The sequence below is a fragment of the Sceloporus occidentalis genome, unplaced genomic scaffold (assembly GCF_023333645.1).
Source record: "Sceloporus occidentalis isolate IW3139 unplaced genomic scaffold, rSceOcc1.0.p SCAF_4, whole genome shotgun sequence".
NCBI classification, from domain to species: domain Eukaryota; kingdom Metazoa; phylum Chordata; class Lepidosauria; order Squamata; family Phrynosomatidae; genus Sceloporus; species Sceloporus occidentalis.
The window spans coordinates 39,319,933-39,336,283 of record NW_028316984.1 but is presented as its reverse complement, the minus strand read 5'-3'; the positions used below and the strand labels follow the sequence as shown (position 1 = coordinate 39,336,283).

At 40.5% G+C, this 16,351-nt stretch overlaps 2 protein-coding genes across 2 annotated transcripts in view; one reads left to right on the top strand and one right to left on the bottom strand.

Annotated features, from left to right (window-relative positions):
- The first annotated feature begins 369 nt into the window (after positions 1 to 369).
- Positions 370 to 12,019, top strand: KLHL41 (kelch like family member 41). Its single transcript, XM_089519800.1, has 6 exons — positions 370 to 1,556; positions 4,457 to 4,614; positions 4,700 to 4,807; positions 8,014 to 8,199; positions 9,609 to 9,755; positions 11,677 to 12,019. The coding sequence occupies exons 1-6, from the start codon at positions 447 to 449 to the stop codon at positions 11,786 to 11,788; spliced, it is 1,821 nt and encodes a 606-aa protein (XP_089375926.1). The 5' UTR covers positions 370 to 446; the 3' UTR covers positions 11,789 to 12,019.
- Positions 11,934 to 16,351, bottom strand: part of FASTKD1 (FASTK mitochondrial RNA regulator 1) — a 41,997-nt gene continuing 37,579 nt past the window's right edge. Inside the window, exons 14-16 of the mRNA XM_089519806.1 lie at positions 13,289 to 13,430; positions 12,434 to 12,548; positions 11,934 to 12,285 (exon numbers count right to left, since the gene is read on the bottom strand). Coding sequence (XP_089375932.1) covers positions 12,196 to 12,285; positions 12,434 to 12,548; positions 13,289 to 13,430 — 347 coding nt within the window. The 3' untranslated portion in view covers positions 11,934 to 12,195. The remainder of the gene's footprint in view (positions 12,286 to 12,433; positions 12,549 to 13,288; positions 13,431 to 16,351) is intronic.

Here is a 16,351-nt window from a genome sequence, read left to right as displayed (position 1 = left end):
TTCTTATGAATGGACATCATTCACCTGATGACCTCCATATTTTAAAATCATGCTTGAGAGTATTAAATAACAAGAATGTTTTTGAGACCTATTTCATAGCAACTACCTTTGGATCTAATTCTGACTCCTTGCTAACTCAGGGTGCTAAGTATATTCTACAAGTAATCTCAGTGATTCAGTGTGTGTAACTGAGTAAAACTGATTCCCTAGTGACTAAAAGCAACAGTTGCTTCTTTCAATGCATGACAGCTGCAAACTCCACTCTTCTTTCCACACCATCCATCCGAAATTCCAGCTTGTGAAAGTCTGCATCTATATTTAGCTGTCAAGATTAAATTACAGAAGCTTCAAGCTGGGCAAAGTACACCGATCTGCCTTTTTCAGGGAGACCTAAGTACCAGCAAGAGGGTTCTCTCTCTTAGCTCCTTGCCCAGATCTTCATCAAAATGAATTCTCAAAGAGAACTTGCTGAAGAGCTTCGACTTTATCAATCCACTCTTCTGCAAGATGGCCTCAGGGAGCTTTTGGAAGAGAAGAGGTTTGTTGATTGTTCCCTTAAAGCTGGGGATAAAAGCCTTCCGTGTCACAGACTGATTCTGTCGGCCTGTAGTCCTTATTTCCGTGAGTACTTCTTTTCTGAACAAAGTGAGGAGAAAAAGAAAGAGATAGTCCTTGACAATGTTGATCCTGTCATCCTTGATATGATTATTAAGTACCTTTATTCCGCCAGTATAGACCTTGATGATTCTAACGTTCAAGATATTTTTGCCTTGGCAAGCCGTTTTCAAATTCCCTCCGTCTTCACAGTGTGTGTTTCGTATCTTCAAAAAAGGCTTGCTGTGGGTAACTGCCTGGCCATCCTTAGGTTGGGTATCCTCCTTGACTGTCCAAGACTTGCCCTCTCTGCCCGCGATTTTGTGTCAGACCACTTTGTGAAGATTTGCAAAGAAGAGGATTTCATACAGCTTGCCCCCCATGAACTCATCTCGATTATTTCACAAGACGGCTTGAACGTTGAAAAGGAGGAAGTGGTTTTCGAGGCCGTAATGAGATGGGTGAAGAAAGATAAAGAAAATAAAATGAAGACTCTGGGAGAGGTCTTTGACTGTATCCGTTTTCGCCTGATGGATGAGAAATACTTCAAAGAACATGTTGAAAAAGATGAGATAATCAAAAGCAATCCAGATATTTCCAAAAAGATCAAGGTTATTAAAGATGCCTTTGCTGGGAAACTGCCTGAGCCTACTAAAAGTGCAGGAAACTCAGCCAAAGGCGAGGTTAATGGTGATGTAGGGGATGAGGACTTACTCCCTGGATATCTAAATGATATCCCAAGACATGGGATGTTTGTGAAAGATCTCATTCTTCTCATCAATGATACTGCTTCTGTGGCTTATGACCCTACAGAGAATGAATGTTACTTGGCAGCACTGTCAGAACAGATTCCTAGAAATCATTCCAGCATTGTCACTAAACAAAAACAGGTCTATGTGGTTGGAGGACTGTATGTGGATGAAGAGAACAAAGAGCAGCCTTTCCAGTCATACTTTTTCCAGGTATGAATCCCTCTCTTGTTTCTCGTTGTTATTTCACTATTGAAGGGAGATAAAGGGATTTTAAAAAATTAGGTTGACATAATAAAGACATTGCTTTTCTATAGATCTTTGGAATATAATCTTTAAATCATCATCCCTTGGTCTATATAAATTTTGCATTTGTTGTATCCTAATTTATCATCATAAGTGACTAGAGAACCAAAGATGTTTAATAATGTATCCCATAATTTCTCTATGAATCTTAAAATGTCAATTCAGTCAGAATTCCATATCCACAGATTCTGCATCCACGGATTCACCCATCCATGGCATATATATATATATATATATATATATATATATATATAATCCAAATTCATATATATATTTACTTAAGGGGCACCATATTACCACACCATTGTATTTGATGAGACTTGAGGATCCACAGAATTTGGTATCCACAGGGGGGATCTTAAAATCAAAACCCAGTGGATACCAAGGGCCCACTGTATTAGTAGATTCTACATGGTCTAATTTGCACTATATCTTCCCCTCCCCCCAAAGCTTTTTTAAAAAAACATTTCAAAACAGAAACAGCTGTGCTGTACTATGAAATGTACATGTAAAAGAAAGAGGCATAGTATTGGTTTTATAACAGAAACGGTTAGCACTGTGCCACTCTGTTGTAATAACAGAGCTGAGACATTTAGCTGGAGAGCATTTGATCATAGCATGCCTTCTAAGTACTTTCAGTCCAGAAGAGTCTAATCACATACTATTTGTACTTGAGCATCTTCTTTCAGACCTTCTGGCAAAAGTGGGGTGGGGTGGAGGCAGAACCAATGGGCAAGAACCCACTCTCTTAAATGATTGTACAGGTGAACATTTGGCATACTCTGTAGTAACATGACGTTAAACTGTGGGATTTACTGTCACATGACGTAGTGATGGCTACTAACTTTAAAGGTTTTAAAAAGAGATTAGACATACCCATAGAGAATGGGAGGTATCAGTAGGCGGTAGTATACATCTGCATATCAGTTGTCCCTGAATGCAAGAGGCTGTAGTTGCATTTGTGTAGCTCTTGTGGGTTTTGTATAGAAATTGGTTGACCACCATGTGAAGAGACTACTAGAGTATATAGGTTTTTGGTCTAGTCCAGCATCACTTGTCTTATGTTCTTAGTTATTTCATGTGCCTTGTCTATCTTTATGCACTGTCTACATTTCTTTTATATTTTTCCTTAATGGAGTTTGACATTTCCATTTCTGATGGGTATGGTATGTCCTCACAATACAGATGGAGCTCTTCACCTCACAAGGGTTTCTTCATTCATTCATTCATTCATTCCAGAACAGGAAGTAGATATCATGGACACTCCTTTGCTCTTGCAGATCTAATTCCCCTGTATGCACTCTGAGCACATGTAGACTTCTAGGTCAACAAGCACAAGCATCAGCAAATCTTGAGCTCACAGGGTCTCTCCTCTAGTCTCCTGTGGTGTGGCTGGAGATCAGAAACGTCTGCTTCTGCTTATAGAGCAGTTAGAGTTCCTGTTATAATCTGGATTTGAGGAACTCTGGTTATTGAAGGCGAGGGATAACCACCAGTTTGTTAGCAAACCAGGATTGTAAACTATGGTTTGATCCTGACTTGTTGAACAAACCAATGTGTAGGAAGGAAAGGTGCCCTCTGACCTGAAGAAGAAAACAAAGGAAGCTATGTATTTTCACTCTTTAGCAAATAGCTGGGGGAGGGAATATTTTTATGTTAGGAAGTTAACATAAAGGAAAAGGGTGAAACAGTCAAATCTTCCCTCAGCTACATAGCTGCTTCTAACTTTAAACAAAGCCCAGGAGATCTTATTCACATACTTCCACCTTTTTCACATAGAAAACTAACATGTTTTGGGAGATCATTGGGCTATGACCCTTCTTCTGGACACCTTGTCTGTGTGCAGCATGAGTGCTATGAATGGAAATGTAGATTATGAAAAATTTAATCTGAAAAATCAGTCTCCCCTTGTGAAGAGAGGGAATCAAGTCTTGCCTTGGTTTTGTGCAGCAAACAGCTTTCTTTAAAGTGATTACTGCAAATTCAAAGAGGGTGGGTAGGTGGGTTAGCAAACATGTTCATCACTCTATATATGGCCTTCCATGAAAGATTCAGGGAATAGGGAGTTCCTTTTCACAATGAGTAAAATGTATAGCAAAGTGTATCTACGCCAAACAGTTATAACAGTTTGACACCACTTTAACTCTCATGGCTCCATCCAGTGGAATCCTGGGAGTTGTAGTTTGTTGAGGTATTTAGAATTCTCTGCTACAGATCTGTAGGATATTTCTTAAGGTAATGTTAAGTACTTTGCCAAACTACTGATCCAACAATTCCCTAGGATGGAGCCATGGCAGTTGAAGTGAGACCGAACTGTAGTATGAATGTACTTCTTGTTGCTGTTTAACTGAGTCTGAGGAGCAGCAACCCAGATGTAGGCCTAGCATTCAGTTGCTAGACCCAACCAAAGCAGACTGATTGAATTACTGAGTGGTAAGTCAACACTTATATAGATCCCATTGGTTTTATAGGTTTGATTTAAGCCATAGTGTTACCACATTAATGAAAATTAGATCCAAATAAATAGAATAATCTTTTGGGAAAATAAAAAAGGAAATCGCCTCTGGAATATAAAATTTAAATAAATAATTGTAAAGGGAACATTATAGCACAAGTGGCAAACTTTGATAATTATCAGGGGAACATGTATAGATTTTTGTGGGAGCTTGTGGGATGGGACTAAACTAGTTATTTCATAATTTGTAGAGTTTTCCAGTATTTGCAAGAAATTTTAGGAGCTGTTGTGTAGTTGTTTGTAATTGCAATGCTATATATGCTAACATTTCTTATTCTACATTTTGAAAAAGCTGGATACTGTCACTTCTGAGTGGGTTGGCCTTCCTCCACTGCCATCAGCCAGATGCCTGTTTGGACTGGGAGAATCAGAGAACAAAATCTATGTAATTGCAGGCAAAGACCTCCAAACTGAGGAATCTCTGGATTCAGTATTATGCTACGATGCCACGTAGGTTGTTTAATGTTACTGTATTATAGGCTTTTTACTTATTATTTATCAAATTAAATGCCTGCTCATGTTCCTTTCCTTCCAGATCAGTCAAATGGAGTGAGGCCAAGAAGCTTCCACTCAAAGTGTATGGTCATGCTACAACTTCACACAATGGAACTATATATTGTCTTGGAGGAAAGACTGATGATAAGTAAGTACCTGCTTAGAATTTTGTTACTGGCATATGCAGGTTCAATGTCAAAATACAATTCTATATGGGTCAGTGTGGATGGAGGTGTTCAGCTCTGCTGTCTGCACCCTCCCCCTGAATACAGTGGTTCTGATGCTATGGCATCCCACTCATGGCCCTGAGATGATAGTGTGGCCAGGCAGTGACTGACTGTGCTTTAGCAGCCAGTCACAGGAAGATAAAGGCATCCTTTCAGATTTGCCCAGGGTCCAGATGTCTGGGAGGATGACTTTGCCTTCACGCAGCCAGCTGCTGAAGGGCAGGAAGCTGAGAATGTTTACCATCTGCTTACCATTTCAGAATTAATGGATAGATTATGTCATAGAACACAACCATATTAAGAAGCGGAAACCAGTTGTGACAATGAGATGAGCTATTGCTTTCTTTGGGTACTTCTGTGATGCACCATAGAGAAAAAGTGGTTAATGTATTCATAGAATAAAATGGTTTTTTTTTCAACATCTGTAGCTTAAATAAATATATATTCCTTTAAAATCAGCTTTAAAAAATACAAATGAAGAGTTTAATCATAAAATTGTTAGTCCTTTTCTTGTGACCCTACAAGCAACAAATACCCTTGTTTTTATGCTTGTACAATATCACCACCACCACTAACTCTATGAATTTGGCTATGTATGACTGTGTATATTCTACACTGGAATCTAGTCTAAGACATGGAAATTGGCATCCTGAAATATGCAGCATTAAAAACAATCTGCTCAGGGTAGTGCCCAAAATCTGCAGCCCAGGTCTTCTTGTATGCTAAGAAGGTCCAGAGGAGGGTGTGTCCAGAGGAAGGCGACCAACATTGTGAAAGGTCTAGAAGCCATGCCCTATGAGGAGAGGCTTGGGGAGCTGGGAATGTTTAGCCTGATGAAAAGAAGTTTAAGAGTGTATATGAGAGTCATGTTTAAATATCTGAAGGGCTGTCATATCAAAGAGGGATGAGCCTTGTTTTCCATGGCTCTAGAGACTAAGACAAAATGCAGTGGATTCAAACTACAGGAAGAGATTCCACCTAAATCTTAGGAGAAACTTCCTGATGGTCAGAGCTATTTAACAATGGAATATGCTGCCTTGGAGTGTGATGGAGTCTCCTTCTTTGGAGGCTTTTAAACAGAGGCTGGATGGCCATCTGTCGGGGATGCTTTGATTGTGAATTCCTGCATAACAGGGTTGGACTAGATGGCCCCTGTGGTCTCTTTCAACTCTATGAGTCTATGGATCTAAGGTGGAAGAGCTAGCAGAGTTCTCTGCTTTTCCTCCATAGCTGCTGCTTTACTGATGCAAGGATATCTCTCCAGCATTCTTAAGCGGCATACATTTTCTTTCCTAGGTCTAATCTCTGTCTGCCAGGTAGGCTAACATGGAGAATATGATTCATATAGATTGCAGACTTTGAGTACATATTTTCTGCATCATGCTATACTGAGTTAATTATACATAAAATCCAGTGAATTGTACATAGGTCACTGTTTTGGTGGAAGGGAGGTCTCTGAAACTACCTCTTTAAGTCTTGGGGCCGGGGAGGTGGGGAAAGAGATAGCTCTTGAGGCTGGCCTGAAGGATAAACTCTCTCTTTGATCCTTGGGGATTGGGAGAGGGACTTTCTGGTTGTCCTTCCTGATGGGCCGGCCAGGGAGTAACCTAGCTTTTGGGTTCTCTTTGGGGCTCAGATGTGATCGCCCAGGGAAAGTTGCTGAAGTGATCTGGAGAAAAGACCACCTGCTGCAACTACTCTCACATTAGGTTACTCTCCCTTCTTAGTTGCAGTTCTCTTAAGAAATCAATAAATAGATCAAGTTAATAAAATAGCCCAATTTTCAACCCATGTTTTGGTGTCTGTCTCATTATTGTGTTTTGTCTTGTTTCCAGGGTTGGTCAGCAATCTGCATCACTCCCATGTCAGAGATATTAGGGAGTGATGCATAATTTGCTGGCCTCCCTGGAACAGGGAGACATATTTCAAATCATATACCGAGGCAGTTTTGCCATGGTGAGAGAAAGCTAGGGGGCATGGTCAGAGGCAATTGAGCCCTTCCAGACCCAGCTTCTCATTCTGGCTCAGGGAATCGACCCATTAAAACATTTTTGGCTGGTAGTCTGTTGGTGTTTTACATAGTTATGTTTCTGGTATCACTTCACATCATTGTGCATTGATTGCGTAGTTGCACATTCACATCAGTGTGCAGTGTGCATTTGGTACGGCATTGCAACAATTCTGACATGTGGTGGCATAGTGCAACTAAGGTGTAAAGTAATGCTACATTTCAATGCAGGAAGAGAATATTATCACCATCATCATCATCACTAGTACTACTGCTACTATTTCAATTATAAATATGATTATTTAATTGAATGGTTGGATCCACATTTATGTGTGTGCAGCTCAGTTGGCTGAAGCAGATTTTATTACTCCTCCCCAAATGGATTAGGTATTGGTGGGGGTGTGCTTGGTGGGTGTGCAAGGAAAGGAAAATCCCTGAAAACTAAGCAGAGGCACCTTAAATTCCTGGAAAGCAGATCCTGGGTCCAACCCATAGATTTCCACTTTTCTTAATGATATATCTTAAGACCAGGCTGAGAGCTAACATTCTCACCTGAGAATGGAGGAAAGAATCCTGAGACTGGAGGAAATTCTTAGGAAAGTGACACCTACAGTGTAAGTGCAACAGAGGCTTTAAAAAGAACCAAAGGCATCATTAAATGCTCATATATTATTATTCTCTATTATATCCATTGGATAATTGTGTTTCATCTCTATATCCAGATCTTTTTTGGATAGTTTTTGTTTTGGAAATTATTCTAGTTTTAGATATATATGTCTGAATATTATTATTAACTTTTATTTATAAAGCACTGTAAATTTACACAGCGCTGTACATACAATCTTTTTAATTGGACAGTTCCCTGCCCTAAGGCTTACAATCTAAAAAGACATGACACAAAAGGAAAAGGGAGTGGTGGTGGGGAAGGGGATGAGGGCCAGCAGTTCTTCTCTACCTCCGAGGCCTGGATCAGGGGAGCTGGACTGGAGGGAGGGCTTGGCTTCTTAATGTACCGTAACATTCAGACTGAAATGTTTTGCAAGGTATTGCTGAAGCTTTCCTGCTGTGATTCCTGAATTGTGGTTGTTATTTTTTTACATTGTTTCTTTTGTTCCACAGAAAATGCACTAACAGGGTATTCATATACAATTCCAAGAGGGGAGACTGGCGTGATCTTCCTCCTATGAAAGTGGCTCGGTCTATGTTTGGTATTGCTGTTCATAAAGGCAAAATTGTGGTTGCAGGAGGTGTTACTGAAGACGGCCTCTCAGCGTCTGTTGAAGCATTTGATCTCACCACTAACAAGTTAGTGCATTGTCTGTTCTCTCTCTTAAAAACATGGCTCACGGTGGGTGTCCTTCTGGAGTCTGTCCATTGTTATGTCGTATTTTTGATAAGCACTTTAAAGTGAAATATTGTTGATGAAATTAATGGGACTGGATCACTTCCATGCCTGCCTGCTGAGTTTGGAATTTCCTCTGTAGAATAGATGTGCAATTTTTACATGTGTTTTTTTCAGCTGAAAAACAACTTTTTGGGAGTGGGTTGGGATTGCAAGGGCTGGATGCAGTCTGTGGACAACATGATTCTCATCTGTACTCTTGAAACATATTTCAAATGAGTGTCGGCCATGGAAGGGAAGATCATCCCATTCCTCTGCCAGAAAGGCTCGGTTTGAACAATCAGAAACAATGTGCATGAATATTAAATGTATTTAAGTTCCCTTGTTGCATGAGTTCATCTTAAGCATTTATTTTCTATATGGCCATGTTTCTTGAGCAGAATTTTTTCCTTGATGTCTGGGAACATCTTGCTGACAGTTTATTATTAATGCTTATTGTTCCTGTTGTCCCCTTCATAACGTGAGGAATATTTCCATTGTTGAATTGTCATCAGTCTAGTAGCTTCCATGCTTTGTGTTAATGTTTCCAAAATCAGTGTTGTTTTTTACATAATATAGCTCTGCGACATCACTGACAGCTAGATTTGCACACGATCATGTCATTTCCACATTTTTCTGTGAAGCAAATTCCAGTTTCAGGACAGAACCATGCAGCCATAGAAATGAATCAAATCATGGCCACATTATTCTCAAAACATTATCTGTATGTAGTTTGTACCTATTTTCATCCCATCCAGTGAAGAGTTATATTCACAGCAGAGCTCCTTACATGCCCGTATATACTTGACTATAGGTCAACCTCATGTATAAGTCAAGGGCAGGTTTTTGGGCCAAATATGGATTTTGACATGACCTGTGGCTAAGTCAAGGGTAAAACATAGCAGCATGTAACAAAAGATGTAAAGGAGAAAGCAAAGAAAAACAATGGTAAGATCTTAAAAATTTTTGACAGGCTCACCCTAAAGGCTGGCTGACTGGGATAATAAAAGGGTTTGATGCTTCTTTTTGGTGTTCTAAGAAGAGATTCAGCGATCACTTTTTACCAGGGCATGGTTCCTTTTTTTAATAAGAGTTAAAATACAGTACAGTGGTACCCCGGGATACGAATGCGCCGGGATACTTACATTGACCCTGTGGATAAGTCGACCCAGGTTTTTTGGGTCAATTTTTTTTACTAAATTTTCTAGACTTATATATGAGTAGATACAGTAAGTAGAGTGAAAACAATGGACATAACCCACTGGTTTTAAATATACAGATGCTTTTTCTATGGTGTTGCAATATAAAAATGTTATGTTTTGTTAAATTACAGATGGGAAGTTATGCCAGAGTTCCCACAGGAGAGAAGCTCTATCAGTTTAGTTGAGCTGTCTGGCTCCTTGTATGCTATTGGTGGTTTTGCCATGGTTCAACTTGAATCAAAAGAATTTGCACCGAATGAGGTTAATGATATCTGGAAGTAAGTTCTGTTTTATTATCATTCTTTCTGCTAGCCAAAGACATGAAGATATTTCAAACCAATCTAATGTGCAATCATCTAAAATGTTCAGGGAATATTTAACTTCTTTTTGGTAAATTCCTTAAATGTATACATGGGCCAGAATTCACTAAGGCAGTTATGAATGTATAACCTAGAACATTTGTATAACCTAGAACTGGTTCATATTCACAATCCCAATATGTACATGCTTTAGGGAATAGATTAGGACTATGCTTAAAGTCCCCATTTACCAGGCAGTCACTGTGATTGATGGGGGTCTGTTCCTCTGATGACTGGAAAGCAAGTGACATTCCCACACATCTCCTTGAACAATCTGATAGAAAATGCCAGCCATAATTTTGAAGTTTTTTTTGTCATAGTGTGAACTTATATGTGAATTTATATCAATTTCAAGTTTTTTATTTCAAAATATTGTACTGCTTGAATTATTAAACAATGCTCATGTTTTTGCACATTTGACACCAGGTTAAATCAACACATGACAAATTAGTATTTATTCAGATGCAGTAACCTCTTCATTCACAAACAGGCCAGATATTTGCACGGTTACACCAGTCAGTTATATAGGTGTTTGTCCTGTAAGCACTCTTATCTCCAGATCTGGCAAAAGGTGGTATGAACTGTGGAGGAAAGCCTGTGCTAGCAGCTGGTGGATGATGTGGTCTGTTCGTTGCCAAGGAGGTTGTACCAGATTCTTGTTGGTCCATTTCAGTGTGAAATGGAAATATCCTATTGAAGCTTTTTTGAGGGAAAAAAAGTATTCATGAAATGGTAGTGAAGATTGAACAGAGCTTCAGAGTAGAGCTAAGATAACCATAGTAAAATGAGGCATCAAATAATACAGGGTGCTGAATTACAGTTAGAACTATAACTGTGCCTTTTATAATGGGATTCTAGTCAAAGGCGCAGTACAGACCGCCAACAAGTGGTGTACCAGCGCCGGTATTAGTTAGGGAGCACGCACCCTAACCCTAATACACACTCCCTAATCCTAATACGTGCCAGCGGTGCAATAATGGCGGCGCCCTGTGTACACGGGCGCCACCATTATGTCATGCACTCGCCACCTCCAAATGGCACAGTGTGGGCGTGAAGTTTTTGTGCTTCCCCAGGCCGCTTATGATGGCCTGGCTGTGGCGCAAGAAGCTCTGAAACGGAGCTCCTTCTGGGAGTGCACCTCGTTTCAGCAGCCACCAAACAGCTGTGGGAACGACGACAGGGAGAAAGGGGCCGAGTGGCTCCTTTCTCTCATAGCTCTGGCTCCCAGGGTGTCCAGAGGCATGAAGCCCCAAGAATACCCCTTTCCATGCCACAAGGAAGCGGCATTTTGCTGCTTCTCCGTGGCTTGGAAAAGCGCCGGATTGGGGCCTCTGGGCTGCTGGTATGGCTGCCCTGGCCCCAATCCTCTGCGGAAAGGGGCGGCTGCGGACCGCCCCTTTTCTTTGGTCTGTACTGGGCCAATGACTGCTATTTGTAAATACAGATGGGAGTAATGATAGAAATCAGTGTTTTTCTGACTGTGTTCCAGTGGGATTAGTAATGGCGTCCTAAATTTGACTACCACACTTGCTCTTTCCCTAAAATGCATTCTTGGCTCACAATGGGCAACCATGAGCCCATGCAGGTTTTGCATACAATGACTACACAACCTGGAACATACCTGTAGAGCCTGTACATGCTGCTACATTGTGAAGCAGTGTTAACACAAAATATGCAGGTCCATCCTTACATTAACAATTTTTTCTCATTTATGTAAAACAGGCTGTTGTACTAGAAAGTGAGTTCTTTGAAATTTAGGTATCATTCATCTGTTGTTTTTTGAAGTCCATGTTGTGCCAAGATGTACCATGCTTACATATATTAACTTCTGCCCCTGCAGGTATGATGATGAGAAGAAAGAATGGTGTGGCATGCTGAAAGAAATCCGTTATGCTTCTGGAGCCTCTTGTCTTTCTGTTGGCCTAAATCTGTTTAAGCTGTCAAAGCTGTAAATCAAAAGACTGACTAATCTGACAATATTGTGCCATCTTGTTTTGTTGTGTAAAGCTACCCTGTACAGACTCTGATAAGTAATTTTATTGACTGACCTGTTAATATATCTGTTTTACATGTGCATTAACCTCTGTAGGTGTAAAAGCCCATCTAGTTTTTACTAACAGTTTGAATTTGAAGTAAATTCTGCTGTATCAATGAATAAAATTGAATTTGGCTAAGAATCAGAATGGAAGATTTGGCTTCTATTACTGTTACATCCCAACCAAAAGACACTCCATTGCACAGCCTCCAGCAAGGTTTCAAAAACTGAAACGTTTATAATGTTAAAAACATTTAAAATGCCATGATAATAGTCCATATAAAATAGCTTCATGATTGTATATCAGTCCTCTGCACAATGCCATCAGAGCTTCTCAAATATTTTCCTCTTTAGATACTCTAGCCATGCATCCTTTGATGACAATTCCATCGAATTCCATTCAAAATGAGGGATCTGAAATTAAATTAAGTGAAATGAAATTAAATATTGTTTACATTACATTTTGTCTATATTATCTTCACAAATATGTGGCTACCTTTATGACAATAAATACTCCAGCAATAATGATATTTTTTAATGAAATGTACAGTAGGCACCATACCTGAACAACTTGGTAGCCCAGGATCTCCAAATGTCTCTTCTTCATAGCAGTTTCTCCCTTTTGGTGATTTGAGTTTTTGCAAAAGGCTTTTGAATCAAGAAATTCTATCGCAATTCTGAATAAAAATACAATATAGACCACTCACTTTCACACATGAACACATAGTTTTTTTTTAAAAAAATACCAATCTGTTGTGCTACACACAATAACCTGAAAACAAAATCTAGGCTACAAAAAGACTATAAGCACAACATCTGTGAAAGAAGGCAGGCACTGAAAAATTAGACTGACTGGAACAGATTTTTTTTCCTGCCTTCTCTTACCACTGCTGCACAACCTTGTAAATATGGCAATCTTGTTTAGCTTAGGATTCTGATGTATCTCCTAAGCTGGAGACTTTCCTTCACATGACACACAGAGAGAAAACCTGTGCACTGCAGTGCCTCCCTTTCTATTGCCCTGGGTATTTTCTGTCCCTACATCAGAAAAGAAGGGTGGAAGGACCTCTACATCCAAGAGAAGGTAGGGGAGAATTCCTTGTCTCTTGGAAATGAAGCACTAGCAGCAGTGACCCCTCCACAATTGAGCAAGGGAGACTGGTAGGCTTTTCCTCACTCAGCCCAGTGGGAGGACTTGGCCACTGAGGGCTGCCCCTTGCTTCACTTAATTTTCTCTCTCTCAGGCAGCCACAACTGATCTTATGTTATTAACTGGTTTTGATTTTTTTGATAGTTTAATAATCTGTTCACTTTTGCATTTTGTGTATTTTAACAGTGTGTTTTTTATCTGTTATAAGCCACGTTGAATCTCAAACTGGATAAAAGGTAGGAAATAAATACATTTAACAACAACCACCTCTGAGCGCCTGGTGGTAGTCCTCTCCTTCCCAAGAACTGGCCATCTTGTCCCCAGTGCACCCTCTCCAAGTCAGCTACGACAACATTCTGGTCCATATATGGAAGAGGCTTCTTGTTTTTATCAAGAATACATTCAAAGTCTGAAAGACAAGAATTGTTATTATTACTAACTGAGTATGTTTTGATTTAACAGTTGTAGCTGGTATTTCAAAATAGAAAGTTACATCATTACAGCAACCTTGTCAAAGCAGGAAGTGAATCTTTAGTGTGGTATCCCTGCTGCAGCAGAACAATACTGCAAACAATAACATACTTAGGTAATGCATTTGTGTGTCCCTACACAGATGTTTACTTATCTCCTGTTCTCATTTTAAAACACTTAAAACAGTTTACAGAGGGTATCTCCTGGCCTCCCATCTAAAAACTAATTAAATCCACACTTAATTTCAATTTATTATTATTATTATTAACCTTTATTTATAAAGCGCTGTAAATTTACAATCTTTTTAATTGGACGGTTCCCTGCCCTCATGCTTACAATCTAAAAAGACACGACACAAAGGGAGTGGTGGTGGGGAAGGGGCCTCTCTAGTAGGATAATACATATAAAACACATAGCAATACAGGAAATGATTCAATAAAACAGGCAACAAAAGAACATCAAATAGCAAGTGACAATTATGCAATGCCTGGGAACGCTTCTCTGAACAGGATGGTCTTCAACTCTGTTTTGAAGCTGGTTAAAGAAGTGATGGCTCTTGCTCGCGGAGGAAGAAGGTTCCAGGAGTGAGGGGCAGCGAGTGAAAAGGGGCGAATCCGAGATGGGGCAGAGGAAATCCTGGGCTGGGACAGCAGACCTTGACTACCAGAACGGAGGGCCCTGGTGGGAAGGTGAGGAGAAAGAAGGTCTGATAAGTAAAGAGGGGCCAGTCCATGGAGGGCTTTAAACGTCAACAGCAGGAGCTTATACTGAATGCAGAAAGGGAGGGGGAGCCAGTGAAGGGATGCCAACACAGAGAGATATGGTCAGAGCGGTGGGCGGATGTGATAATGCGTGCAGCTGAATGCTGGACAGAGATTAAAGGACGGAGGTGAGAAAGAGGTAGGCCAGCCAGGAGGACGTTACAGTAATCAAGTCGTGAGATCACTAGGGTGACCAGGATCTTGGCAGTAGAGGCGGAGAGATATGGTCAGATTTTGGCAATATTGTATAGAAAGAATCTACAAGCCTTGGCTGTGGTCTGGATCTGAGAGATACACGACAGAGAAGAATCAAAGATAAAACCAAGACTGCGGGGTTGCTGGACTGGTTGAATAGAAATGTTGTCCACAGAGACAGAAAAGGAGTGTTGAAGGGTGGGCTTAGGAGGAAAGACAAGAAGCTCCGTCTTGGACATGTTGAGCTTCAAACGCCGATGGCACATCCACTGCGAGACAGCTGTGAGGCAAGACGAGCCTTTCTGTTCAAGCCTTGGAGAAAGGTCAGGGGTGGAAAGATACAACTGGGTGTATCAACCATGCTTTAACTTCAAGTGCTCCTAGACCACATACTGGTTTATTTAAGGTTGGAGTACAGTTATGCAGACTTTTTAAAAACAAATTAAGTGTAGAAAAACTTCCTGTATACATATATATAAACAACAGCCTTTGAAGCTGTCTACTCACTTTTTGTGACTGCAGTCTTAGTGATTTCAGCAGGGCCAACCAATCTGCAAATGTTTATAATAATCTGTTCACCGTGATCCATGTGTTACTAGTTTTAGTGAAATATACCATTTTGTGGTTTCTGTGCCTTACATAAAGGGTTTTCACACCTATGCAGAGAGTCAATAGGAATGTTCTAAACCTGAGTGGCCTGGCAGGAACTTCACCCCTTACATACTTACCGTGCATGTCCTAACCCACCAAGCTACTGTCCAGTCACTTTCTTTCCATCCACTGACAGAGTGACTTCTCTCAGAGTGTTTTGTGTTAAGTGGCTTCCTCATTTCTTATTTCATTACCTTCCTCCCTTGATATTTCTGTAACTTTGTGTTGTTTCTTCTCCCTTTGTTTATCTACTGTGCTCTCTCTCTCTCTCTCAAGGTAAAGGTATTCCCCTTTGACAATGTTGTCAAGTTATGTCCGATTGTAGGGGGTGGTGCTCACCTCCGTTTCTAAGCCGAAGCATCAGCTCTGTCAAACCAGGCCTTCCAGCTCATAATTTCAATTTGGGGCAGACCTCACGCAGATCTCTCCATGACTGTGACCAACAAGAAATGCTTTCGCTTCTGCTTGAGGGCAGGGAAAAGTCAAGGATCCCTGGGAGATGCATTTCTTCAAAGGTGGTCAAGTCATCTGATTTATTTGTTTTCTCATTCCCCCTACTTGGGAAAGTGGTAGAGAGTGTCAACAGAAACAGGTCTGATGCCATATTGGGGGAACTGCATGGGCACACAAAGCCATGGTTTGCACTGCTACTCCACTAGTCCAAGGGACACTTGCATTGTTGAAGCTGCTGTCCCACTTGCTGGAGCAGGTTCTGCAACCCAATGTCAAAATTTTGAGACTAACAGTGCAGAGAATACTCCTGTGACCTCTTCTAGGTTGGCAGCAGTTCTGGCAGCCTCAAGGAAAGATTCTACCAGATGGTCACATGATCCCAAGTGGAAAGGGTATTGTTCATTCTCATCAGCCTGATATGAGCATTATCCTGCACTTCTTTCTTCACCTATTACAGCAGGGTCTCACTCTCTCTTCATTAAAAGTATACTTAGCAGTAATTGTAGCTCGTCAACTGGTGTCTCTTGTCATCCACCATTCTCTTTTCAGACCCTGTAGAAAAGAGGTTTCTTAAAGGCTTAGCACATCTTTATCTGCCAGTTTTGGCTCCGATTCCACCATGGTTGCCAATATTAGTTCTTCTACAGTTGATGCATAAGCCTTTTCAACCTTTTGACATCTTGTAGCTGCATTCATTTTCGCAAGACAGACAAGTGAGCCCACAGCTATTCCATTTAGCAAAACTTTCCTTTCTTTTCTCCATGATAACGTCATCCTTCATCCAGATGTTACATTCTTA

What these genes read in the sequence shown, in the direction of transcription:
- KLHL41 (XM_089519800.1), top strand. Translation starts at nt 447, where the DNA reads ATGAATTCTCAAAGAGAACTTGCTGAAGAGCTTCGACTTTATCAATCC. An exon ending in TCCAGTCATACTTTTTCCAG is followed by an intron (nt 1,557 to 4,456) that starts GTATGAATCCCT and finishes ATTTTGAAAAAG; the next exon opens with CTGGATACTGTCACTTCTGA. An exon ending in TTTGATCTCACCACTAACAA is followed by an intron (nt 8,200 to 9,608) that starts GTTAGTGCATTG and finishes GTTAAATTACAG; the next exon opens with ATGGGAAGTTATGCCAGAGT.